The 25,063-nt window shown below is 50.2% G+C and overlaps 1 protein-coding gene and 1 long non-coding RNA gene across 2 annotated transcripts; one reads left to right on the top strand and one right to left on the bottom strand.

The window, feature by feature from the left end:
- Window positions 1–2,451: 2,451 nt before the first annotated feature.
- LOC138917551 (uncharacterized) lies at window positions 2,452–2,932 on the bottom strand. Its single transcript, XR_011425734.1, has 2 exons — window positions 2,804–2,932; window positions 2,452–2,554 (listed from the first exon to the last, which is right to left on the bottom strand). It is a non-coding gene; the product is annotated as an uncharacterized lncRNA (long non-coding RNA).
- An 11,601-nt stretch (window positions 2,933–14,533) lies between these two features.
- On the top strand, window positions 14,534–20,683 carry MSX2 (msh homeobox 2). The gene is made up of 2 exons (XM_001502790.6): window positions 14,534–15,048; window positions 18,961–20,683. Exons 1-2 carry the CDS (start codon window positions 14,670–14,672, stop codon window positions 19,383–19,385), a joined length of 804 nt encoding a protein of 267 aa, XP_001502840.1. The 5' UTR covers window positions 14,534–14,669; the 3' UTR covers window positions 19,386–20,683.
- The last annotated feature ends 4,380 nt before the right edge of the window (window positions 20,684–25,063 follow it).

Here is a 25,063-nt window from a genome sequence, read left to right as displayed (position 1 = left end):
CTCACATCTGGGCACTGCAGCCACCTCCTGCTTCCTCGGTGCCCTGTCCACTCTCTCCTCCACACGGAGGCCAGAAAGAGCTTCCAGAAGTAGAGTTACCCCATATCGTGTGTACTGAGCATCTTGCCACAGCTTCCCCTTGCACTTAGGATAAAAGCTGAAAGCCCTCCGCGCGATCTGCCCCACAGATGTCAGACGCCATCTCCTCCCACACTCCCGTCCCCCGTAGTCCAGAAATGAGGCCTTCTTCATGCTCTTCAAACACACTGAGCTCTTTCCAGGCTTCATGCATGCTTTTCTCTCTTCCTGACTTCTCTTCTCCCCAGACCTGCATGAGGCTCCTGTTAGCCTCAAAGTCTTGGAGTAAATGTTGGCTCCTTGGAGGGCCCTGCCAATGTCTGACCCCGTCACTGTTTTTCCTCTACTCCTGCAAATTGACATCCTTTCTGTCTCGTGACATGTGGGGTTTGTGTGTGAGTGTGTGTGTGCATGCATGCGTGCACGTGTGCCTGTGTGTGCGTGTGTGTGCGCATCAGCGCCATGAGAACCCAGACCACATGGGTGTTTTTTCCCGCCATTGGATCTCCAGAGCCTGGAGCGGTGTCTGGCACATAGTAGGCACTCAGTCAATATTTGTTGAAGGAAGAATGAGTGGATGTCTGGGATTACAGCTTCTAGAACTTTGCCTCCAAATATCTGGTTAGAGGAGATCAAAAATAATGCAGAACAAACCAAACCAAAGAGGAAAACCCACAGGGGCAAAATCCCTAGTTTCCAACAGTAAATTCTTGACCTTTTTGTTTCCCTCTCCGAGATTGTCTGTAAAAAGAAAAAAGGTTTTTAAAAAAATCCCCACCAATTACCTCTGAGATGAGACTTAATATGCCAAGTTTTTGCCTAGAGCACATTTTTACAGCTGAGTAATAAACCCCAGACAAACACGCCTGACGACGGAAACACTGAAGGTTGTCTGTTCCAACAGGGCCACTGCGGCTGCCGAGGTGGAGAACATTCTCGTCAAAGGAAGAGGGGAAGGAAGAAGAAGTGAATTAGGTAAATATTTATCCAAAGAAGCAGTGTTGTTGATAACGAGGAATTTTGGCTTTCCTTCCCAAACCAGATCTTTATTTGTTTTCTATCCAAATTACTTTTATGACACTTGGGTTTTCTCAACAATGAAAATGCTTGGTTGACAAAGAGTATGAGAGAGATTGAGAGAAACTGAGTTTTTTTTTTTTTTTAATGTGTTTGCCTCCTTTGCAAGCTGTTAGAGGGTCCCACAAATTCACTTTAGAAACAAGAGCGTAAATACTGCTGTCTTAATCCCCGTATTCCCAGGGACACACTTGAAGGAGACATTTTCCAAGAAAGGGAATTATTTTGGGCTGCAAGAGAACTTGACTTGAACTCAGGAGACTGAAGTTTGAAACCTACTTGATCCTCATAACAGCTGGTTAAGCTTGGAAAAATGGCTTGCTGCCTCTTAGCCTCAGTTTCCCCATCTGGAAATAGGGATGATAAAGTCAAGGCTGTGAGATGGTGGCACGAGGCCTCCACGCTTTACCACTATGTACACGCAACCAGCTGCAGAGGGGTCCTTTCTGAAATGGGTACCAGATTCTAACTAAACTTGATCATGCAGGATAGATAGGAAATGGATTTTAGAAAAATAGAGGAATAAAAATAAAAACCACCATGGTTCTTTCCTGGAGTAAATGGATGGACACATCACACGGGAAATCACGCCAACAGACTAAGTGAGTTCCAGCTGAATTTAACTTAGAGTTGATTTTAAAAAATTTTTTTTTAAGTGTAAAAGTAAGAGAACATTCAAGGATATTCTGAAAACAAACTCACAGATTATCCCACGACCCCGACACCCCCAATTATTCTCCCGTCTGCATATTTTCTTTCTGCCCATGTGTGGCCTGCATTTCCCCTTGGTAATGGGAAACATGCTCATGAAGAACAGAGGAGGTCAGCCCAAAACACTCTGGCTGCTTCCCCTTTCCCCCCCTTTATTTATTTATTTTACTCTGTTTATAAACAAAGCTGAGGGACTCCCCTCCCCTTGATACCGAATCGTTTATGCTGCTTTTTAACTTAATTTAGCTTTTAAAAATGTATTTATTTATTTATGTTTTCATGTGACACCAACTGTTTTTGAGCTCCCTTGCACTGTGAGGGCTAAGCCCCTTGTCCCAATAACCTCTGCCAGCCATGAGCGCTGACATGGCCAGTGTCAGCAAATGGCCAAGTTGGCTCTTCCTGCATCGCCCACGTTGCCCAGAACCTTCAAGGTGGGGCACATTCTGGCAGCTTGCCCTGCATCATGGCCAGGCATTGCCTGGGTAACCAATAGCCAGCCGCAGAAATGGAGCAGGGTGGGAGGGGGAAAGCAATTCCTATCACCCCTCCTCCTCCAAGAGTCATTGTCATTTCGGTCAATGGTTTTCAAAAACTGTCACCTCCCTTTATTAAGAGCTTACTCTGCGCCAGGAACTGTGTCAGATGCTAGCTCTCCTTCATCTTGGATGTTGGTGTTATTACCACCCTGTTCGACAGAGGAAGAAACTGAGGTTTAGAGAGGTTAAGCGACCTGCCTGACGTCACACAGCGCCACACTTTGGTCTGAGTGACCCTGAAGCCTGTACTCTTCCCCTGAAACCATGCAGCTGTGTCCAGGTCAGAGCTGATGAACTAGAAGACGGGGTCTGATTCTTCCAAGAGGAGAGCCGGGTGGTGGTTTGAGGACCCATTGTCAAAGCCAGCAAGGATCATTAATTTCCATTCCACCCCTCACCTTTTCATCCACACCCAGGCTTGCTAAAGACTTCTGTTTGATGCCTGTGAGCTTGGAGATCCATATGACTGCTCAAGAATCAGTTATGAGGTCATGCCAAGGGCAGAAATCTCAGCGATTAGGCCCAAGCTGGCCCACATTCTGTCCGTGTAGAATGGGGCTAATTATGAAGTCAGAGGGACCCATTGTTAAGGAAAACTTACCACACTCTTGGCCCATTGAAGGGCTGAGCAAACTTGCAGGCTGGACAGGCCGTCCTGTACAGATGACAATCTCTGTTTCTCCTAAGGCCCTGACCGCTGCCTCAGCTTCCCTCCCAGTTGGGGAAACCCTTTAGAACATAAGGACCCCATCCCTGGGCTTCAGGGCTTCCCAGGGGCCTTACGGGCACTATAGGGGCTGTGAGAAAATAAGTCTGCTGTTCAACTCCAGCAGTGGGGAGAAAGACAGAGCCAGAGAAACAAAGAGAGTCAAAGCGACAGAGCAAAAGAGAGAGGGGCAGAAGGAACCAGAGAAAACCCCTCAAGGGCACCCAGGGACATTAGCAAGAATCCCACCCCCATCTCAGCAGCCTGCACCTGCCTGGCCCTTTTCTAGGCATCCAAGCCTTTGAATTTTGTTGTCGTTTTTGCTGCTTCTAACACACTTGTTGCCAGGTGCTGCACAGGTTAAAAAGCAAATCGGTGAGGATTAGAGGAAACAATGCTGTTAATTTTCAAGCTATGTTGTGACGTTACCAGTGACTTAATTGGCAAGGCTGTCTCCCAGGCTGGCCCTGCACAGAAGCATGTCTGTCCACCTGCCCTGCCCACTCACCCAGGCCCAGAGCAGATGGAGCGAGACAGTGCCTCTGTTCTAAGTAGCCTGCTGCCTTGGCCCAGGGCTCCTGACATGTGAGGCTATTGAAGCAGAGCCTGGAGGACAGGAGGCTTGGGGTGGCTGGCCACTGAGGAACATAATAAAGAGCAGGAGGATGGCAGGAAGCTGGCCATGCTCCTGACCGTGCAGTCAGGCCTGGGATGCCAGCAGGGCATCCGTCCTGCCACAGGATCTGTGAACTAGCATCTCTGCTGCTTCCTGGTTAACTCCTCACTCAATTCCCTCCCCACCTCTCCATTCCCAATGCTGCCCCTCTCTCTACAGACGCCTCCTCCCTCGACCTATCGCTCCCAGCATTGTCTCTCCCTCTTTTCCTCAGTGCTCCCCCCAGGAGCCTCCCAAATGAGTATGGAGCTCTATGACTCCCCTGCTCAAAACTGTCCGTGGCAGAAATGAAACCAGAGCGATGACATTCAGTGCTGGCAGAGCTGGGGAGAAAGGGAAGCTGCCAGTGGAAATGTACACCTGGCAATATCTGTTCGGATTAAAAATATACACACTTGGCTCCAGCAATCTCAGTTTTAGAAATTAAGCCTTTAAAAATAGAAGTTTGAGTATAAAGGTTTGCAAGGATTTTTTTTTCAAGAATTGTTGGTAGTAGTAAAAATTTGAAAAAAGAATAATGTCATTAATAAGGAAATGGTTAAATAAATTGTAATACATCCTACTACAAAATATAAAAAGAAGGGATTAGATTTATGCCTACTGACACGATAAGATGTCTATGATATGAATCAGACAAGAGAGCAAGTTACACAGATAGTGACATAGCTAGCTAGAGGCACACACAAACACAGACACCATCAATTCCCACATTTCAGTATTTATAGATGCTATTTTGTGTTTGTTTCTAATCAGGAGTGTTTAAGGATTTACAAGAGATTGTTAATCCTGCTTATGTTGGATGGCAAAATGGAAAGAGACTGAGCGAGATTAATAATTGCTTACATATCTTTGATTTGTTTCATTGCTTATGGTGAATATCTACTGCTTCTGAAATTCTAAAAGAAGAATTTAATAAAGGGTGACAGAAAGAAAAGGAAGGAAAGGAAAGGAAGAAAGATGCTTCTGGTTCTCACTGTCGCTCTCTGAGTCCTGGCTCTCGGCGCCACCCAGCCTTCGCCATGGCCTGTTTGTACCCTCGCTTCCTCCTTACTCTCTCCACATTCCAACACACAGACCAGGGCATTTCAATTCTTATCCCTTTGCACATTCTGCCCCTTTTGCCAGAAACTCTCACCCCCTTCCTAACCTGGCAAGATCCTTCACGGCTCAGTCCAAAGGCCCCCTCCTCCAGCGGCCTTCCCTAGCCACCCAAGGCTGAGTTGGTGGGTCCCCCTCTGGGCTACCCCACACATTTCCTGTACCTTTGGGAACCACATCCCATTATATCACACTGGTGGGGCCTGGAGAAGGCACGTCCCATCTAAAGGAAGCCCACCCTTGAGAACACGCCTGGGGCCACTGACCTACAGGTTGATGCGGAGAAGCCAGAATGCCAGGTTTCTATGGAAAGCCTCCTGATTTTTAAATGTTGGCCACTTATTCAGATGTTTAACCAACTATCTCCAGGCCAACACCGTGAGAGTGAAAGAAAAGGACTCTGGGAGGTAAGCGTGGCTCAGGGCTGTCCTTCTCAAGTTTGTGTGGGGTAACCCAGCTCTTCCGACAGAGTGGGAGCCTCCAGAGGGTAGGACTTGCCTGGGTGGGTGTAGCACTAACCCAGCACACAGCTGCCTGAGGAAAAGAGGGAGAAATGGAGGGAGGATGGAGGGGTTCAGGGAGGGAGGATGAAAGAGAGGAGAAAAGGACAGATCAGGCAATGCATTTAATCATCTCTGGAAAGGACGAGTCTCATTTGCCACTTACCCGCATCTGAACTTTGCCTACAGAGTAGAGCGGAGTTCTGTGAATATTCGGAAAGTGTCCTCTGGGAAACGACAGTCTGCCTGTCAGACACAGAAGATGATCTTGTCAAACAAGAGTAGGTGATTTTTAAGCAGAACTCAGCTTTCAAAGAATTCTTCCCTCTTTTACAATTACTACTAAGCCAGTAGATAACCAGGTCCAGGGTAAATAAGCTTGTGTTTTGACCAAATCCTCTGCTCATTGTTTACTAATAATGCTAACAACCCATGCATCCAATGTGGTGTGGTCTTCTATCTATTATCTCTGTAGTAGATTCTTCCTGCAAACTTAGAAGATTGGAATGATCACTATCCATCTAGCTTGACAGATAAGGAATCCAAGGTCCAAAATGGGGAAGTAACTTGCCCAAGGCCACTCAGCTAAGAGGGGCTCCAGCAGGATTCCAGCCAGATCTGGTGCCATTGGATAGGCAGTGTCCTCTCCTGTAAATCAGTGCTAACCTGAATTTCGGGCATCCACCTACATGATTGTTCCCTTCTTGAAGAACAATCGTAATGATTTGGCCTTATCCCAGCACCAGGAGTGGCATTATTTCATTAATATTTAACTTTAAATAAACTCTCATTCTAAAACAACAAAAAAAAATTATTTGTAAGGAGAAACTTATGTCACAGTATATTTATCAACCATAGATGGGCTAACTCTTGAAAATAAGTAGAATGGAATCAAGGCTGTGTTGTTATTTTCATGCTACAGGCTGTCGCCTCCTGGAACTGGCAGGCTGGCGCTCTCTCCACAGGACATTAGCAGTCATTGTCAAGGTGTTAAAGTTGTACCAGACAGTCTCCTGAGTATAAGGGGAGGATTAACAGATCAGTGAAAATGGAATAACTTTCTTGTCATGTGCCTAGATGTCCCTCTGAGCCTGGCCCAGGGCCTCTCTGAAGTCATTTCTCCGAGAAGGGCTGTGTCACCACTTGGGCAAAGCTTCCTTGTGCTGCCCAAAGGCCCCCAGGATTTTTAGCAAACATAATTTTCACAAGCCTCTTTGCAATTGTCCACACCAACAGTGTTAGCTCTAATTGTAGCATTAACAATTATCCACAAGGTTCCCTCCCAGGCCTCTCGTCTGCTGAGTCAGAGACTTGCCTCCTTTCTCACACAGGAGACCAGCACCAGAGGACAGGAGGGGACTAACTGCTCCTCTAGTGAGTTTTACATCCATAAGACCATTTAATCCTCCTAACACCCAGAAATAGGGATGGTTAGCTCCAATTTTCTGATGGGGTGAGGCCCGGCTCAGAGAAGGGGAGAACTTGCCCCAGGACACACAGCTGATCCAGCATAAAACTGGGGTTCCCACCAGCCCCGCCTACTAGCTGTGATCTTTCCAGTCTAACCCCCACCTTCCAGGGGACCTCTGTCGGCCTAGTGGGGGACAGAACCAGGAGCAGAATGAAGTTTTCACTCACTCACTCACTCACTCACTGCTTTATCACAGAACCAGAAGAGACAGGAAATGCAACCCCATCCCCCTTCATTTTGCCAGTGAGGGGACAGAAGGACCCTGAGAGGGGAGGGACCTGCTCAAAGTCACCTAGCAAGTGAGCGACATGGGGCTCAGAACGCTTGCTTCTTGGCAGGGGTCCAGGTCCTTTCCCTTCATTCTACCACCCTCCCCACAAGACTGCAAATCCATTTGCAAAAAGCCCAGAGCTGTGGAAAGGTGGAAAAGGGAAAAATATCAATTTTATCAAGCTACTATACATACGGGCTACTAAAGTTATCATTACAAGGAAGGTCTAACTATATTTAAAGTCTGTGGATAGAATAAAAATTTTTTTCCTATTTAAATGGTAGTGACTATTATTTTCCAGGGTTGGAGGATGGGTAGAGGAGGGGAGAGAATGACGTCTTTGCAAATGCACAATTAAAAAGAGGTTCTATTTGTTGCGATTTTCCATGTCTGAGAATCAGAGTCCCCTGCAGTACAATGAATGTAATAACAGCATCTACTAAATAGGGTCTTCAGGAGGATTAAATGAGTTGGTACACGGCAGGTCTGGTACACAGTAAGTAGTTAATAAGCATTGCCTGCTATTATTAGGGAACGTTTAGATTTTTCTAAATGCATTTAGATCTTTTTTTCCTATTCTATAAACACACACTCTTGTTTTAGAAAATCTGAGAAATGCAGCAAAATCAAGATATTTCCAAAGTGATCGGGGGAAGAGAAACAGTGCGATGCTGAATTTCTCTGGGTGCTTCATGCCAGAGAGGAGAGAAATGTGATCCAGAGGATGACAAGCGGAAAGCGGCTTGGGGTTTGGAGTCAGATTCATCTGGGGTCAGATTTGACTGGGTCACTTAGTTGCTGCATGACCTTGGGCAGGTGACAACCTCCCCAGTCCTTTCTCCTTCTCCATCTGTGAAAGAGTAACTATTTATGGGGCCACGTGAAGATTAAATGAAAGGCTGGTGAGCTGGGGGTCTGGGATGCTCAACTTTTCCTGGTGGACAATTTAAAGATCTGTCTCCTCCCCCAAGAATCCCGTATCAGTTCCAGTTGTAAAGACAGGGAGACCACCCCTCACAGCTCAACATTCAGTCCAAGCCACTGGGGAAGGTGACCTTCAGAGCCAGCGAGCAGCCCCTTCATTCTGTGCCACTATGTCCGTTCCTGGATTTAGTCCTTTACTCAGCCAATATTTATTGAGCCCCTCTCTGTGCCAGAGGCTCTTCCAGGCATCGGACACAGTTCTCATGGGCTCATGACAAATCCCAGGGACCCGGAGATCAGATGTCCGGGGATCCAGACCCCGGGGGATGCCAGATCTCCGCATCAGAGGGTCCCTGAGACTGGAAGGGGCAGGGCGGCTCCGGGACCTGAGCCGAAGCGCCATCCTGCCCGACTCCCCTTGTGACCTTGGGCAAGCGGCCATGCCTCTCTGAGTTGCTGTTACTTCTTAGGTGAAATAGGGTGATGGACAAGAAGGGGCGGGGGCCCTGAGAGGGAGTAGGAGAGAGCGGGAATCTCCGCGCCGCTGGGCGATGCTGAGCAGCCAGGTGTAGTCTCGGAGTGAGATCACTTTGCACTGCCTAAAGCTCAAGCTGACCGTGAGGGACGGGATGGGGAAGGGGTCTTCCTGTCCACAGGGATGGGCAGCTGCCTCCCAAGGCTGACCTAAGCCTGGTGTTCAGCTCCAAGGCCCCAGCCTCTCTCCTAGAAACGACTAACAAAACTCGGAATAATTGCTTCTAACTGTCTTCATCCACCAGGTAAAGCAAACCTTGCCTCACCAGGCAGCTGAGAGTGGAGCAACTGGAAGAGATTCTGTTTTCCTTAAGTAAAAAATATAATTATGTCCATTAAGTAACTCCCCAAATTTCCTTTTTCCCTCCTCCCTATGCCCAGTCGGCTGTGTTTTGAAACTGCAACAATTTGGAGGCTGCCAAGTAAGAGAGATTTCAGATTCCTGCCCAACTATTTGGAAATCCATACTGCACGGTGCCCTCACTAGCCATGTAGCCCGCGCCAGACTCCACAGTCCCATCTGTCAAGTTGGAAGAAAATGGAAATAGTTCATACTTTATTGCTGTGAGCTATCCCAGATGCCTCTCCTCCCACCTTCACAGCAACTTCTGCCTCTGGCAAAATACATAAATTCTAGAATCAGCCAAACCCTGATTTGCATCTCTGCCAGGTATTTACTAGTTGTGAAAAACTCTTATCAAGCCTTAAGCTTCAATTTTCTCCTGAAGGAGGAGTTATGGCCCCTGCATCACAGGGCTGCTTGAGGAATAGGGGAGCTGACAGTTACTGAACCCTGTTTAAACTCATCTCAGCCCAAACCAGAATGGGTGGTTTTTCTGGTTTTACAGATGGGCAAACTGAGAAGGGGCAGGCAGAGATTTGTGAATGGCAGGGCAAGAGCCCCTCGGTGCTGTCCTGGACGGCTGGCTGGTTCCACAGGACTGCGGCCACCCAGCTTCCTGGAACCACCTCTTGCTGGGAGCCCTTTGGGTCCTTCTGTGCAGACAGATCAGACCTGGGCCTGCTCCTGGAAACCTGACGGAGTGCAGGCTAGGGCTGGGAGGGGGCCAGCAAGCTGTGCCCAGGGGCTGGGAAACAGCGCTACTCCTGCTCTCTGTCTAAACCACATCTTCTTCCCTTAATCTCCACCCCACTGCACAGAGTGGCCAATCTGCCTCCTTCTCAAGAGGTGGGGACTTACTCACGTTTTACAGAGAACAAGGGGGAAAGGGGTCAAAAAAGTTGCAGTGTTGTGCCTCAAATCATCCAGGTGTGAAAGGGGAGGTAACAAGTATCAATAATGATTTCAGAAATGATAATATCCAGCATTTCCTGAATGCCAGACACTCCCCTATTACAGATGAGGAAACCGAGGCGCAGAGGTGAAGTGACTTAGAGTGCAGCAGGAGATGAGTGGCTCAGCCCTGTTTGAAGCCAGGCAGCTCCGAGAGGCTGGAGGCAGGGCGGCGCAGCCACTCAGGAGCTGTGGGCGCCGGCTGCAGCCACACTCTGCGCTACTTGCTTCGTAAGGGTTCCCATCTAGTCCTCGCCAGCAACCCGCAGGCTGCCATGCCCACGCTCTGAAAGAGGTGAGGAGGCCCGGCACCGGATGGAGGCGGATGGTAAGAAGCGGGGCCTGGATTTGAATAGAGAACTGCAGGAGTGAGGGGCTTGGTCCCCTTTCCCAACCGCCACATCTGCTGTGACGAGGAACTATCCCTCTCCAGGCGGCGGCCCGCGGAGAGGCACAGCGTCTGTCCCATTCCTTCTCTCCCCCGAGGGTGTCCTTGTCGCAGGCTTCTTCAGGGGGACTGTGTCGAATTAGGCTTGGCCCACATCAGGTCTCAGGCCAGCGTCCCTCCTGTGTGTGCCTCGACTTCCTCATCCGTAAACCGGGGATGAAGTGAGAATGGGGAGCCAGTGAAAGAGCGGGCCTCAGGCAGCCGCGCGGTCTGCCCAGCGCTTGGCCAAGGCCCCTTCTCTCCAGTCCCAGCTCGGATGGGTCCTGACCTCAGTGGGTGGAGGCCATAAAAAGCTGGTTTGGGGGTCCGGAATCTCACAAGCAAGGGATTTGTGCCCCCTGCCCCCAAGAACCTCAAGCAGCACCCCTGAATGCCCATCTACCCCTTTCCCATTCGGTAGCCCGGGAGTGATCTCTCCAATGTCTGGAAATACGCCCGCCCCACGGAAGTCTGATCGGTCTCTTTCCTACTCCGCACTGCACAGGTAAGAAGACTGAGCTCAGAGAGGAGCAGTCTTTTGCCCCAGGTCACACAGCGAAAGACTTGGGGGGTTGGGGGAGACGGGGGAGCGGTGTTGTGGAATTCCAGGCGGACACTGGCGCCCGCTTGTCTGCCCGCTTCTGATACCCGGGTTCGGCAAAATAGGCCGCTAACGAGCGGCCCATTAGGAGGAATTGTCACTCCTCTGGGAGCGAGGTTGTCCCATTAGGGCGAATTGTCATTCCTCCTGGAGCGAGGTTGTCCCGGCTCCGCGCAGGCTGAGTGCCGGGGCCGAGAGCAATTAACGCGGCTCCGGCGCGGGCAGCCGCCTCTGCCCCGGGCAGCGGGGGCGGGGCGGGGCGGGGGCGGAGCGCCCGGCGCGGCTGGAGTCGGTCACCCGGCGCAGCCCCTTCCCCTGGAGCCCGCCTTTCATCTCCCCGCGCCTGGCGCCTGCCCGCAACCCTGGCCCGTCTACAGCCCCCTCCCCCGCCCCTCCCCCGCCTCCTCCTAAATGCCAGGATCCAGCGATCGGTCTTGGGGGTTGCAATCGTTGCTGTCCGCGCTCAGTCCTCCACAGTTTGCAAGGAGTGTCTTCGCCCTGGGATTTGCGGTGCGCGTGCGCGGCCGCTCCACTTAGGGCCCGGGCGCGTGCGAAATGCCTCGGGGAGCGCGGGAACCTGAACGGCTGCGTGGCCGCGCGCCGGGGCCTGTGCGACGCGTGGGGGGATCCCCGGGTCCTCCACTTCCTACCTGCGTGACCTTGGGCAGCACACTTAGCGCTTCCTAGCCTTAGGCTTTTCATCTGTAAAATACGGAAAATAATCTCCGCCCGGAGCGGCGTGTTGGAAGAAACAAATGAGATCCTGGAGGACAGGTCCAGGTACTGAAGCATCATGCAGAGTTGACGCTTAGTGGTGACTGAGTTCCGATTGGAACCCCACTTTTCTGCGTGCGAATAGGCACCGGGAACTAACCTTTATGGAATGACCCTAAGTGCCAAAGCCAGTACTCGCTAAAGGACTACACACTTTTCAGGCCCAGCCAAATTCTCAGCCCCCAAGATTTTGCAAACAACCTACCTACCGTGAACTCCGTGAAGGTGGGCAATGCGCCTCCTGTGGGATACGTGGCAGAGAGAAAGCATTCGATACTTGCTACTGCTTTAAGAAATGAGTATTTTTATTTTGATATTTTTTTATTGATCCCCTACACCTTCTGGTTACTTTATGTAGCTTACTGAATTTGATTACCACAAGAGCCATCCTAGGTAGGGCTTATTATCTCTCATTTTAGAGATAAGAAGTGGGCTGAGGAAGGCAAGTAAGGAGCCCAAGGTCACGCGGCCAGGAAGAGGTGAAGAAAATATTCTGAAAATGCAGCCAACTGGAGGAGCAAATGCATAGATGGGACTTTCCATAAAGGGTTAGAGTTGTGTGGAACTCCCGCTCTTTTCCCAGCAGAAGTGAGACCCTTTCCTGAATTGTCTCCTCCCCGGCAGGGAGCTAGCAGAAGACAAGGTGGGCAGGCTGGTCGCCCCCTGGGCACCTCTGGTGCTCTTAGCTGAGCTTGGCACCCTGACTTTGAACACTAGTCGTTTATTTTTTATCTCAACTATTTTCCTATTTCTGGCTTCATTATATTTATTTCTTTACCTGAACATCAGGACCCGAGAGTAGTGAGGGGAACCTGGCTTCTCCTCTCCCAGAAATTTCATCAAAATAAAAGAACTCAAGTAGTATTGATTTCTTTAATTTCCCAGGAGTGAGCCCGTGTGCCTCTAAACTAACCAATATTAACAAGGAATTTTCAGGAGCAGTTATAAAACAGTGGCTGGGGACAGCCCAACTGAAAGCCGAACCCTTTTGTACACTTTGGCAGCTGAAGGCTGAACGAATTTCAGGTTTGCTTCCAAAATATATAGCCTGCACCTAGCTGGGTCCAGAAGGCACAGAACTGAACCTGGATTTACCTGTACTGTATTTGAGATGCATATCAAGCTGACTATCATCAAGAATGACTCAAGGGGAAAATGCATACATCTCCAGATAGCTTTCATAGTTGCTGGTTTTTTTTTTTTTTCTCTTCCTTTTAAACTTTCTCTGAGCTTCCACTTTATGGGGAAAAATAAAATGAATGTGTTTGTCCCTAGTGGTGGGAGAGGGACCCAGAGGTTTTAGAAGACTGTGGTTAGGACTGCTTTACTTTTTAACTTTTTCAGGACCATTTCTAATCAAACTGAATTCACTGGCCAGTGCAGACTGTTTTTAACCTCTAAGATTCAGATAATGCCTATTCTGGTTGCCCTGGGCCAGCACAGTTTCATTCCAGGCAGAGGTTTGGGGTGAAGGAAACAGAGCCTCAGAAAGGTGGTCTGGAAGTGGGTCTGGGAGTCCAGTTTCTGCCTCTTGAGCTGGGAGGCATTCTCCAAGCCGTGGTCATTTCAGTAATGAAAACAATGCCCCCTCCTTCCAAGGCTCCGGGGACTGTTTAGCAAGCATCTGCTCTGTGCAAGGCCCCGAACCAGGGGACTTCTGTTTGCCTCATCACTCACAGGATAATCGGGCAGGTAGAGAAAAAGCAGTTGCAGCCTGGAGAGAGTCATTTGAAGCAGTCGCTCTTGGCCCCGCGGCCTAAGGAGAGATCCGAGGCCTCTGCGCGCTGGAAGCTCGCTCTCCTCTTCTCTGGACTAAGACAGTCATCGCTAAGCCTTTGAGATGTAATTACTTAAGGTATAATTTGGGATAGGGTGGAGATATCTTTTTTTTTTAAACCAGGTGCAATGAATAAAAATGTGCTTCCCGAAAAGGTGCCCAGGCCTCGGGTGTGCAAACTTGGAACCCGGTATTTCTGAGATTTGCAAGGGGGAGGGAAGCACTAGATTTTATCGGTGCCTTTTCCTCTCTCTTCCTCCTCCTTAAAGGTAAACACTGGCACCCATGCACACATGACAAACATGGGCTCAAACAAACGCACGAACACACAATGCACGCAGTCTTGAGAAAAAGGTCGGATCCGGATGTCGCCCAGAAAGGAGATTCAGGCAAAAGAAAACACGCGGATTCCAGGTCTCTAGGAGGGCGCTGGTTTTGTTTTTGAGTGGAAGAGATGGGGACGACTGGTTTACATTGTCTAGTCGGCACTATTTGGGAGTGGGCAATGCCCTGACCACCTCTCGGGCTCCCTCCAGCCCCTGTTCTTTCGGCGGAGTTACAGTAATAGCGGACGCTGTTGGGCACTTGCTAACAGCGAAATACTCTTCTAAGCGCTGTGCACGGATTACTTCCTTTAGCAGGGATACTGGCCCGTGTGTTTCAGGGCTGACTCTTAAAGTTGTAAAGTTAGCCTAGTCTCGGCGCATAGTAGGAGCTTCGTAAATGTTTCTGCAATGTCAGTTGCAGATTTTAAAGGTGTTCTGGCGGGCGGGTGGGAGTGGTAGAGGTGCGGGGTACCTTTTAAAAAGAGGGGTCAAAAGACAGAAGAAATGGAACTAGGCGAACTTCCTCTTTAAATAATCGGCCTTAATTACGCCTTGGACTTTTCAGTTTTGGCGTGATTATAACCCTTGAGGGATCGCCTAATAACCACTCTGCTGACTGCTCCTGTAATTAACTCCTAATTTATTTCAAACAGGAAAAAAAAAAAAAGGTCCCAGCCTCTTCCAGAAGAGCCAATCGGAGGCGAGCGTCTGTGGCGTCAGCGCCAGGCCCGGCGCGGATTGGCTGGGCCGAGGCTCCCACTTCCCCTTGGAGGCAAGGCACGGCTCCCGGCGCGCCCCTCCCGTCTCCCCCCAAAAAAGTTTGAGTCGCCGCGGCCGGGTTGCCAGCGGAGTCGCGCGCCGGGAGCTACGTAGGGCAGAGAAGTCATGGCTTCTCCGTCCAAAGGCAATGACCTGTTTTCTTCTGATGAGGAGGGCCCGGCGATGGTGGCCGGGCCCGGCCCGGGGCCTGGGGGCGCCGAGGGGGCCGCCGAGGAGCGCCGCGTCAAGGTCTCCAGCCTGCCCTTCAGCGTGGAGGCGCTCATGTCGGACAAGAAGCCGCCCAAGGAGGCGTCCCCGCTGCCGGCCGAAAGCGCCTCCGCCGGGGCCACTCTGCGGCCACTGCTGCTGCCGGGACACGGCGCCCGGGAAGCGCACAGCCCCGGGTCCCTGGTCAAGCCCTTCGAGACCGCCTCGGTCAAGTCGGAAAATTCAGAAGACGGAGCGGCGTGGATGCAGGAGCCAGGCAGATACTCGCCGCCGCCAAGTGAGTGCGCGCCCGGGCCGGGGCGAGGGGTAGACCGGTGCGTGGGGGTACTGGAGGGAACTGGGGGCCGGTATTCCAGGCTGCGGGTACGCAGACCTCTCTGCACTGTGACCCCGGAAACAAGCATCGTAGTGCTTGACGCCTCGCTATCCCCAGAGGCAGCGCCCCGGCTGCATCCGAGACACCCTCTGGCTAATACCCGCGCAGCGCCTGTTCGGAATCCCGCAGCGGTACAGGGTGTTCGACACGATTGCGGGCTCCCTGATCTCTGAAGGGCGACCCCCGGCTCGGTTTGCGGGGTCGCTTGCTCATCGGTTTCTTTAGCCCAGAGCGCTGCGCTCCGGCCCCTTCGCTTATTTTTGCTTCTGTGTCCGCTGGGGTCTCTGGAGAGTGAAGGGGGTCCACGTTTACTGAGCGCTGGAATATGTGCCAGGCAGAGGCGGGGGGTCTTACCTCCTTTCAAAGTTCACAACTCTGCGCGGTGCGCCCTCATTTTAACGACGAGCTAACTGAAATCCAACCCGACATTGGGTAGAAATCATTGTCTCCCGTGGGTCCCTGGGGTGTCGTAGCAGGATCCCACGAAGGGTGGTGGCAGAGACTGATGCGGCGAGGAAATGTCGCCCGGTCGTCGCCGCTGCCAGCACCTCGCTGGCGAGGTTCTAAGCTTCGCCGGGAGCGGGCTGGGGTCAGAAGCGCGCGGGCTCCTTTTGGCTCACAATAATAATTAACAGCATTCCAGCAGCGCTTGACAGTTTACAGAGTGATGCTCATTAGTTCACCTGATCCAGATCATCGCTGGAACCCCAAAGTGTGGGCAAAGGCACGTGACCTGTGGTTCTCCAGATTTTCAGATGCCCACACTTTAAGAGGCCTGAACTTGCTTGAGCCAGGTCACCAACCATGGCTGGGTTGGCCAAGGGGCCTGGTGTCCAAGCCCTGCTCCTCTGTATGGTGCCCTAGCAACCTTTGATCCCTTGCCCCCGAGAGACCAAGCAGAAGTCCTCACACCTGTACCTGTTTCCTGCCAATGAGGCAGGAGGGCAGAGAGGCCCGTAAGAGCTGTTTGCGCCTCCAGCTTTAGCGTCCATTTTTGGGCCGTGGGTCCTTTTGCAATTTGGAGAAGTCATTCCCTATAGCTCCTTTTCCTTCTGTTTCCTGGCCTTTAAGATTTCTCTACCTGCACTGTACCTCTGGGAAAGGTGAGAAAGAGGGGCCTGTGCGGCAACTTTTTCCACACCCAGGAGAACCATATCTTTCTACCTTTCTCCAGTAAGCCCTCAAGATTCAAGCCCCACAGTATTTTGTGAACAAAACAAGGCCATCCACCCCGGCGTCAGTGGCTATCCCCTCTGGCATCTCTCTCCACCCTGTTAGAAACTCCAAAAGATTCAAAGGGCGTGGAGATTAAGGACTCAAGGAATTTAAACTCAAGTTTGCACAGTGTTTTACAGCACTTTTCCCCCCGGATTATCTTATCTGATTTGTGTGTGGCAGCAGCCGGCCTCCTGGTAACAGATGAGGACATTTCTGCAGAGTTCAGAGGAATCAGCACACACCGAGTTCAGGCTTGACAGAAAAACCTTGGGGACGTTTGATGATCACCTGCCTGATGGCAGATAGGGCTGTGGGCTTTCTAAACTTTAGCTCTCTGAACCACACTGCCAGATCTATATTTACCCATTTTATTGCTGGTGAAATAGAGGCTCAGAAACCTCAAGGGACTTAATTTGTTTGACAAATTTTGAGTGCCCATGTACTCCTAGGCCTGGGTCAATGCCCAGGGGCATATCAAGGATGGAGACCTTACAGGTAGTGATGTCCCGAGGTCAGAAATCTCCACTTCCTTAGGCCTCGAGGTTCTGGGATGGCAATTCCCAACTTGCTCTGTAAACATCCCTGCCACAGTGTCCTGGAGTGATCTGCCCGGTCAGGCAGCCTTGGGCCTGGATACGACCTTCCCGTGAGAAAAATCGGAGATTCTGAGAAAATTTTATTTTAAAACAAAAAGCGGGTCTTAGGTTCTTGGGGCCTGGAGATGGCAGCAGGAGCCCTGTGGTTGGAGTAGTGGGTCCAGGGAGTGCCTAGCGACGGAGCCTGGGGCGAGAGGGAGCCACCCGCCCGGGCCTGGTTTTGTTATTTGGAGGAAGTAGGATAAATGCTGTTTTGCTTTGTATAATCGCATCCTTCCTCTGGCTGGTTTAAAATGGGGTGGGGGTTGGGGGAGGAGTGGTGTGCTGGGAGGAAGCCCCGTAGCTCTGTGACTTTGATACACATATGCGATCCCTGTCGCCTGGATTTCATAATTCAAATGCAGCCTCTAGGAGCAGCTGCAATGCCCGTTCCCAGGCACGGAGTTGCTTCCAAACATAGAGGAGGATTGGGTAGACGCTAGGAGCTTGGTATCTGAGCAGAAACAGCTGGGTCCTCTTGAGAACCCGGCCGGGTTTGTGAAGGGTGAGCATTCCACAGGTCTCTGAGTCTCAGACGGTGTGGTTAGTTTATTTGTAAAGTAAGAATTAGGCACCCCAGTTCCCTGGCCTCTTTAGGGATTAGCATATGTAAAAGTCTAGACTTCTGTGGTAATTTCCTACCCGTCCTTCTCCCAGATTTCTGTTTTTTTCATGGGTTGCAGAACGAACTATCTCCTTCTTTTTCATCACTAAAGTGATGGTGAATAATGTCACATTAGGACAAATCCATTTCTTGTTGGAAATGGAGGCCGGGTTGGGACTTGTGCTGTGTCACCCTCAACTGTGAAGTGTAAACTCTTCCTTGGGCCACCAAAGTTACTAAACAAGAAATGCGACATTCTCCCCGTGAGTGCTTTGGAGTTACTACATTTGGAAAATTAGCATAGCTCATAAAAGCCAAATGCAGAAAATTAATTGTTTAGTATTCTGTCCCACAACTCCACACTCCTCCCCCGCCTCCCCTTGAGGAAAAGAAGCCCCAAGTTAGCTGTGGAAGCACGAGGATGCTCAGTCCTGTGACTTCCTAGAGTTGAATCCATTTTCAGTATGGAGCCTGGATGCTGTTGGCATACCTTTATTTTGCTTGTTATTTCCCTCTTTGTGAATTCCCGAGACAAACTAATCGTTTACACATTTGCTCTAAACCATAGAATGGGTAGAGGAGATGACTAAGATGTCATCACATGCTCTTAATTCAGAGGCAGCATTATTTCCCCTGACATTTACATTTATGGGCGAGCTAATTTTTCCCTCCTTCTTAGTAAAGTTTATATTACAGAAGCACCCAGCCAAGAAACTTAGCCCACATCCAGATCTGTCAAATGATGTTCAGGTTTTATAATCTGTGGACTGGATAGAATGACAGCTGTGTGGTTGTTTATTGCATGCGGCTGCTCCCAAATCCAAAGATGCTATTAATTTACTACAGACCTTATCTGCACAGTTATCCTTCATAAGTAACGCTGATGCAATCCAACTTTTCCTGGTGCAGAGAAGGGACCAACCCAGTTTATAAGACACTTCTCATTTTTCTTCTCATTTGTGATTATCTCATCATCTTAGGGAAATGAGGATTATCATGAACCTAACGCCTCATTTTAAAGATGAGAAATTAAGCTCAGAAGAGAAGGGGTTTTGTTTCTCAGAACACTCAGCTGATGACATATTTCCATTATCTCTAATGATGTTTGTTTCCCATATAGAAAGTTCTGTTCCATCATTAAATTTCCAATTTTTTTTGTAAAAAGACTCAAATTTTTTAATAAAGCAGTTTAGCCGTTTAAATATGGTCTTTTACTTCCCCCTCAAAAAGATACCACCACACACACAGAGTTTTGAGAGGAGGACCTTTCTGAAAGATGAAGAGGAGAGGCCTGCACAGACACACCTGGAGAGAAAGCCACTTTCTTTTGCTAATTCACCCCTCTCTGTTCTCTAGGACATATGAGCCCCACCACCTGCACCCTGCGGAAACACAAGACCAATCGGAAGCCACGCACACCCTTCACCACGTCCCAGCTCCTCGCCCTGGAGCGAAAATTCCGCCAGAAACAGTACCTCTCCATCGCAGAGCGTGCAGAGTTCTCCAGCTCTCTGAACCTCACAGAGACCCAGGTCAAAATCTGGTTCCAGAACCGCAGGGCCAAGGCGAAAAGACTGCAGGAGGCAGAACTGGAAAAGCTGAAAATGGCTGCAAAACCTATGCTGCCCTCTGGCTTCAGCCTCCCTTTCCCCATCAACTCGCCCCTGCAAGCAGCATCCATCTACGGAGCATCCTATCCTTTTCATAGACCTGTGCTCCCCATCCCGCCCGTCGGACTCTACGCGACTCCAGTGGGGTACGGCATGTACCATCTATCCTAAGGACCAGCTCAATAGACTCCATGTTGGATGTTTGTTTAAACGCGTTCCCTCTCTCTCTCCAAGAAAGCGGTCCCAGGCCAGTGCTCCTGTCCTGGAAACCTTGCTTACACCACCCTAAGCGACCAGGCTGGCAGGGCCGCAGGTAGAGTTCGAACTTGTTCTTTAGACTGGAGACACCAACCCCTGTTTTCTTGGTGTAATCTTCCAGATGTCCCCTACTCCTTCCACACAGATTGGCTCTGATGGTTTTTATATATAAATATATATATATAATAAAATATAACATTTTTATACAGCATACATAAAAATTTGAATTATTTTGAAAGGCAAAATTTGTATACATATATATCCTCTTTTCTATATATCATCTTCCTAAAAGAGACTGCTTAAATCTATTTGTTGTCTTTTCTTATAGTGGGAGACAAATTATTTGCTAAAATTGCTGAAATTTGGTGATCTTGTCAGGATAATTGACTTTTGCTTATGGAAAACAAATACTAGAATTAGACACCATATGCATAGACGGTGGTTATGGAGAGATTCCTTCAAGTGACGGGGACACATGTTTTGCATTTTTACATGCTTTAAAAAACTCATTAGATATTACTATATTTGGCCCTATTTTTTTCCCCTCTACACATTGCTAAAGTTTTACCTTTTCCTTTTTTTTTTGTAAGATCAATAAAAGGGGGATGAGAAGAATCCTGAGAGTGCCTGGGGTAAAGTGGAAAATGGAAGTTCTTCCTAATTCCTCTCGAGGCTGTTGCTTAACTCTCTTTCAGATAATTGGAGAGTGCAAAGTTAAAGCATGCCGGGAGGAATTGATGGTTTCTGTGAAATACTAGGTACGTCAATCCTCACACGTTGCAAAGGTGATTTTTTTTGGGGGGGGGGGGATAGTTCTCTGCTTAAAAAAAAATGAATTATCTTGTAGCCATTACCTATATGCTAAATATTCTTGAACAATGAATAGATCCAGAAAGAAAAAAAAAATCATGCTTTCTCTGTGTGTACCTATTGTATGTGTTAAACTTATTAGAAAAATTTATATACTTTGTAACATGTTGGGGGCAGAGGGTAAAGCCATGTTGTGACTTGCTAAAAATGGTGTTGTCAGACAGCCCATTTAGCTCCTTGGTATTTCATCTTCCCATCCATCTCTCCCCTCCCCCAACCCCCCATCAGTATACTTCCATCCCTTTGAAAGGGTGCCTTGTATAATTTTATATATTTTATTGAAGAGTTATTTCTTATCTCTTATTCTGAATTAAATTAAACGTTTGTTTTATTGCAGTAAAGTTTGTCCAAACTCAAAATTATTTTAAGAGGTGCTGCTCTCCGTTCTTAGCTGAGTTTAGCTCGAAAATGCCACTCAGATTTGGGGAGGGGGGATGGTGAATTGTATTATGATTTTAATGTGAAGCAATCAAGAGTTGTGGCCAGATTCAGCGTGGGGTGAGGGAGTCGATTGAAAATAGGGAAATCCTTTGAAATGTTTCCTCTGGCAGCTTGTGTTACTCATGGAAAAGAAGCAGAATTGCTTTTAGATTTTCAAACTCCAGTGAAAGATGAGCTTAGAAGAAGTGGTGGAGCCGGGGGATGGGCCAGAATCCGAGTGGTTTGTAGATGATCAAGGCAAAAATCTTGAACTTGAAATCTCCCAGCTACCAAAACAACAACAAACTTAAAGCGGAGGGAGAGCGACCCATAGCTCTTTGCAAGTAGAGATGGTAACGAGATGCATTCGCTGGGGTGGGGGATGCGTGTCTGCTGCCCTTTGAGGACTGTGTCAAATCGCATTCCCTTTCCCATTCCTATCCCCTTCCAAGGAGATGGACCCCGAACAAATGCTCTTTTCGGTTTGAAGGCGGAAGGTGGTTCATTCAAGTCCCTTTTGCTTTGCAGCCTCCCTTTCCACTGGGTACAGAACAGGGGTCGGGCTTTGGGTTTGAGGGATCGCCATTAAAATAAATTGGTAATGGGTGAGGGGGGCGGAGAAGGAGCTTAACCTCCGCTCTCTGCCGCACGAATAAGCAGCCACTGACGACACCTTTCCGGGGTCGGTTATCGGATGAGAAGCTCCGGTGACCCTGGGAACCAGGCCGAAGGGGATGGAGAACTCTGACGCAAAGCTGCGTGGTGGGGAGACCGGCACCTGGCACCTACCAGGACTAGTGCTTTCGTCCCACGTTCCCTCTGGGCCGACAGCCTGTTTGAAAGTGGGCGCCGGAAACTGTCTTGCGGGCGGGCGGAGGCTCCCAGGGGTCGGGCGACAGCCTGCGGTCTCAGCTCCGGTGCGGACGGTGCTCCCAACCCACGGGGTCTCCGAAGCTGGGGACCGATATCGCCCAGCTCGGCCGCTGCCCTCCCGAGCTGGAGCGAGCCGCAGGAGCATCCCAAAGCGCCCCAAGCGTGCGCCCGAACTCCTAGTCCCAGCGCGGCATCCAGCCATCTCCCTTTATGAGAGACGTTTTCCAAAGGCCAAAGCCCTTCCCGGTTTCGTGTCGTCATCAGCCGCCAAGCTGGGTCCCTAATTAGCCTGTCCACTGAGCTTCCTTCCCGGCGCCGCGCGGACCCCGCAGCCTCGGGCCATCTCAGCCCGGTGGGGGATCCGGAGACGCGGCTCCGGGTGAAGACTCAGCTCACCCCGGGGAGGAAGGGGTCGGGAACCGGAGTCCGATTCGGAGAACAGGGCAGCGTCCTGCGTGGCCAGCAGGGTGGATTGGAAACCGTCTGGGCGACTGCGCGTTACCCCAATCGCCCCAAACTCCAAAGGAAGACTGAGGCCCGGAGAGCGAAAAAGAGTTGCTTATGCTCAGACATCCGCACCGCAGCGCTGCTAGGTGGATGGGGTGGCCGAGTTGAGGACGGGGCCGGTTGCGGGGCCCAGACCACCGCCTGAGGTCCGCGTCCGGCGGGCGCTCGGCTCCGGGGCTCCGTCGGAACCTGCTGCCCCGCGTTCGGTTCGGCCCCTGTCCCCGCCTTGGTCAGGTTCGGTACGCCAGGCCTTTCAGAGATCAGACTAACGACCTGCGGCGGCAGAAGGACCCTGAGTCACCAAGAACCCGCGCGGCCTCGCCTTGGAATTAAAGCCCAAGACGCCAGTGTGCCGGCTTTAGACATGCTCGCCGGGGCGCACGGAGCCTGGCGCACAGGTTCGCCGCCTCCCACACTTGTCAAGGCCTTCATCCCAAACTTTCCAGAAAGACAGCTCTGCTTTCAGAAGGAGGGGAAGAAAGGAGAGGAAATGACACTAATTGAGATCCTGCTAAGTGCCGAATGAGGCATTTTCTCACGTCTCATTTAGTCGTTGCACACCCCTGGGGAGGTATTATTGATGCCATCTTAGAGTTGAGGAAACTGAGGCTCAGAGAGGTGGCTGACTACCTACTAGTCACAGAGCCAGTAAGTGGCAGCAGCAGAATTCGGGCCTAGGTGTGAGCCTGGCGGTGGGCATGAGATGCTGGCAAAGGCAGGCTGTGCAGGACCTGCCTCAGACACGACCCGGGGCCTGTCGAGCTCTCCAGACCCCCAACCCTGAGAGCCCAGCTCTGGGGCCTCTCTGCAGCCCTGTCACCACCCCTCATTGCTCTCAGGGGCTTCCCACCTGAGGGCCCAGTTTCTCCTTCACCCGGGCATGGGGCTCAGCCTGGCGGCTCTCCCCTCTGTGGCCCTGGGGAGGCGAGGCTGGGGCAGGGCCGGCAGGAGGTAGGCAGAGAAGGCCTGGCTGAGAGCGGGCACTGGCAAGACGTCTGCCTGACCCCACTGAAAAGAGTATCCTGCCTTTGAGCGGAACCTTGTCTGACCGAAGGAAAACTCCCACGGCCATTCTTTGCTATAAAAGCTGCTCATTTGCCACGGGTTGGAGAGGCCATTCCCCCACCCCCACTCCCTCTCCACTGCTGGGTTTGGAATAAACATAAACCTCATTTATAAAAGAACCCACGTCACACACACACCCCCCCCTCTCTGAAATCGCAGGCCCGGGTGGTGGAATTGATTGTGCCCGTTTTCCCCTTCAACATAAGTCAAACAATTTTTTCCAGATTGGTGATGCTGCGGGCCTCGCTAATGCAATTGGTCAGAGAGCAAGGAGGAAAGTCGGCTGTCAACTTCTGGACCCCTTCACCCACTCCAACCCCCCCTACCCCTCTCACCTCCTCCCTGCTAGGAACTAAATAAAAAGCAGTAAAATTACTTTCCGAAATAGCCTGCTTCAAAGCCCAACAGAGTACCAGGCTGCGGGAATCCTGAATCCTGCCCTGATAAGGCTCGTAATAATCAAATCCAAACTCCATCCACCTCCTCTGACTCTTTCCAGGCTCCTCCGGACCCCTCTGCATTTGTTGATGAAAACACTTTGATGTCCTGAGTCCTCCAAACAATTATTATTATAATTTTAAACAACCTGGTATTTTCCATTACTAACGGCTCGGGCTTTGAAGTTACACCTCATAATTTCCTAAATTAAATAAATCATTTTAAGTTTGCACTGGGAGGCTTTTAATAGCAGAGAAAGGAATATCATTATCTTATTGAGACCCAATTGTGGTGGCTCCAGTTTGGCTGTAGCTGGGGGCAAAGTACACTCACTCTGGCAGACATACTTTATTAACCTCCATAACTCTTGAAAGAACATTTTTATATTTTCTTTGATTTCCCCCCTCCCTCTCTTGTTTTAAAGCTGTCCCAACCTTTAATTAGTGCCTAATATGAAAAGCATTATTTTTTTAATGCTATGTAATTTACCAGCGGCAACAGGCCAACTTAACAATTGTTTATTAGACTTGGTTTTTCACACAGGGCAAAGAATGCCGCTCCAAACCTAACTTTTCATGGGTGGTTGCACTAATTAATACAGTGTCTGAGGCTCCTAGGGGGTTTTTTTAATATCGAAGCCTATGGGGGCGGAAGGGGGTTTTAGAAGTCCAGCTCCTGCCGACGTTCTCGCTCTGATTTCTTTCATGCTGTTTTGATCCTGTCTGTGGAGTCAGCACAGACAGAAACTGTTCCCTGGCTCCAGGACTCCGGGGATCCCGAGGCAACGGCCCCAGGAACCCCCAGCACCTCCACTTGTGATTTATGGCTCCTGGGGCCCAGGCTTGGGGTGCAGGGAGCCCACTGCCGGCTCTGGGCTTGGAGGGGTCGCCCCTCATGCAGCCTGGAGGGGGAGGAGCTGGCCTGGGGCTTGGCTGGGCAGGAGTCAGGCTGGTGGGGGCAAATGCCAGGTCTCGCAGGCACCAGGGAGGCTTGGCTCCGGGCATAGAATTGGCCCAGATCGAGGCAGGGCCTGGGATGGGGGTGGGGGAAAAGCAGGCAGGGACTCAGGCCAGCTCTGCCTCTCTCTTACTTCTTTCTTCTCCATTTCCCCATTCTTTTGTCTCTAATTTTCCCTTCTCATCTTTAGTTTCTCTGCCCCACCCCTCTTTCTTATCCTTTTTTTTGCTGTCTCTCCTTTCATTCTTTCTCGGGTCTGTCCCACTTTATATCTTTTAGCTTTCTCTTTCTCTGTCTTCTTACTATCTGCTCCTTTTCATGCTGTCGTTCTTAATTTTCTCTTACTGCTTTTCCCTTCTCACTTTCTTTCCCTTCACTTTGCTCCTCCATTGCGTCTTCCAATGTTTTTCCGTTTTCTTTTTATTCTTGTTCCCACTGTCACCTATTTCCCCCGCCCTCCT

Source organism: Equus caballus, chromosome 14, assembly GCF_041296265.1.
Source record: "Equus caballus isolate H_3958 breed thoroughbred chromosome 14, TB-T2T, whole genome shotgun sequence".
NCBI classification, from domain to species: Eukaryota; Metazoa; Chordata; class Mammalia; order Perissodactyla; family Equidae; genus Equus; species Equus caballus.
This window is presented reverse-complemented; position numbering and strand designations above follow the sequence as displayed.

Coding starts and splice junctions, on each gene's coding strand:
- MSX2 (XM_001502790.6), top strand. CDS start 14,670: ATGGCTTCTCCGTCCAAAGGCAATGACCTGTTTTCTTCTGATGAGGAG. Junction 15,049..18,960: donor CAGATACTCGCCGCCGCCAA/GTGAGTGCGCGC, acceptor TCTGTTCTCTAG/GACATATGAGCCCCACCACC.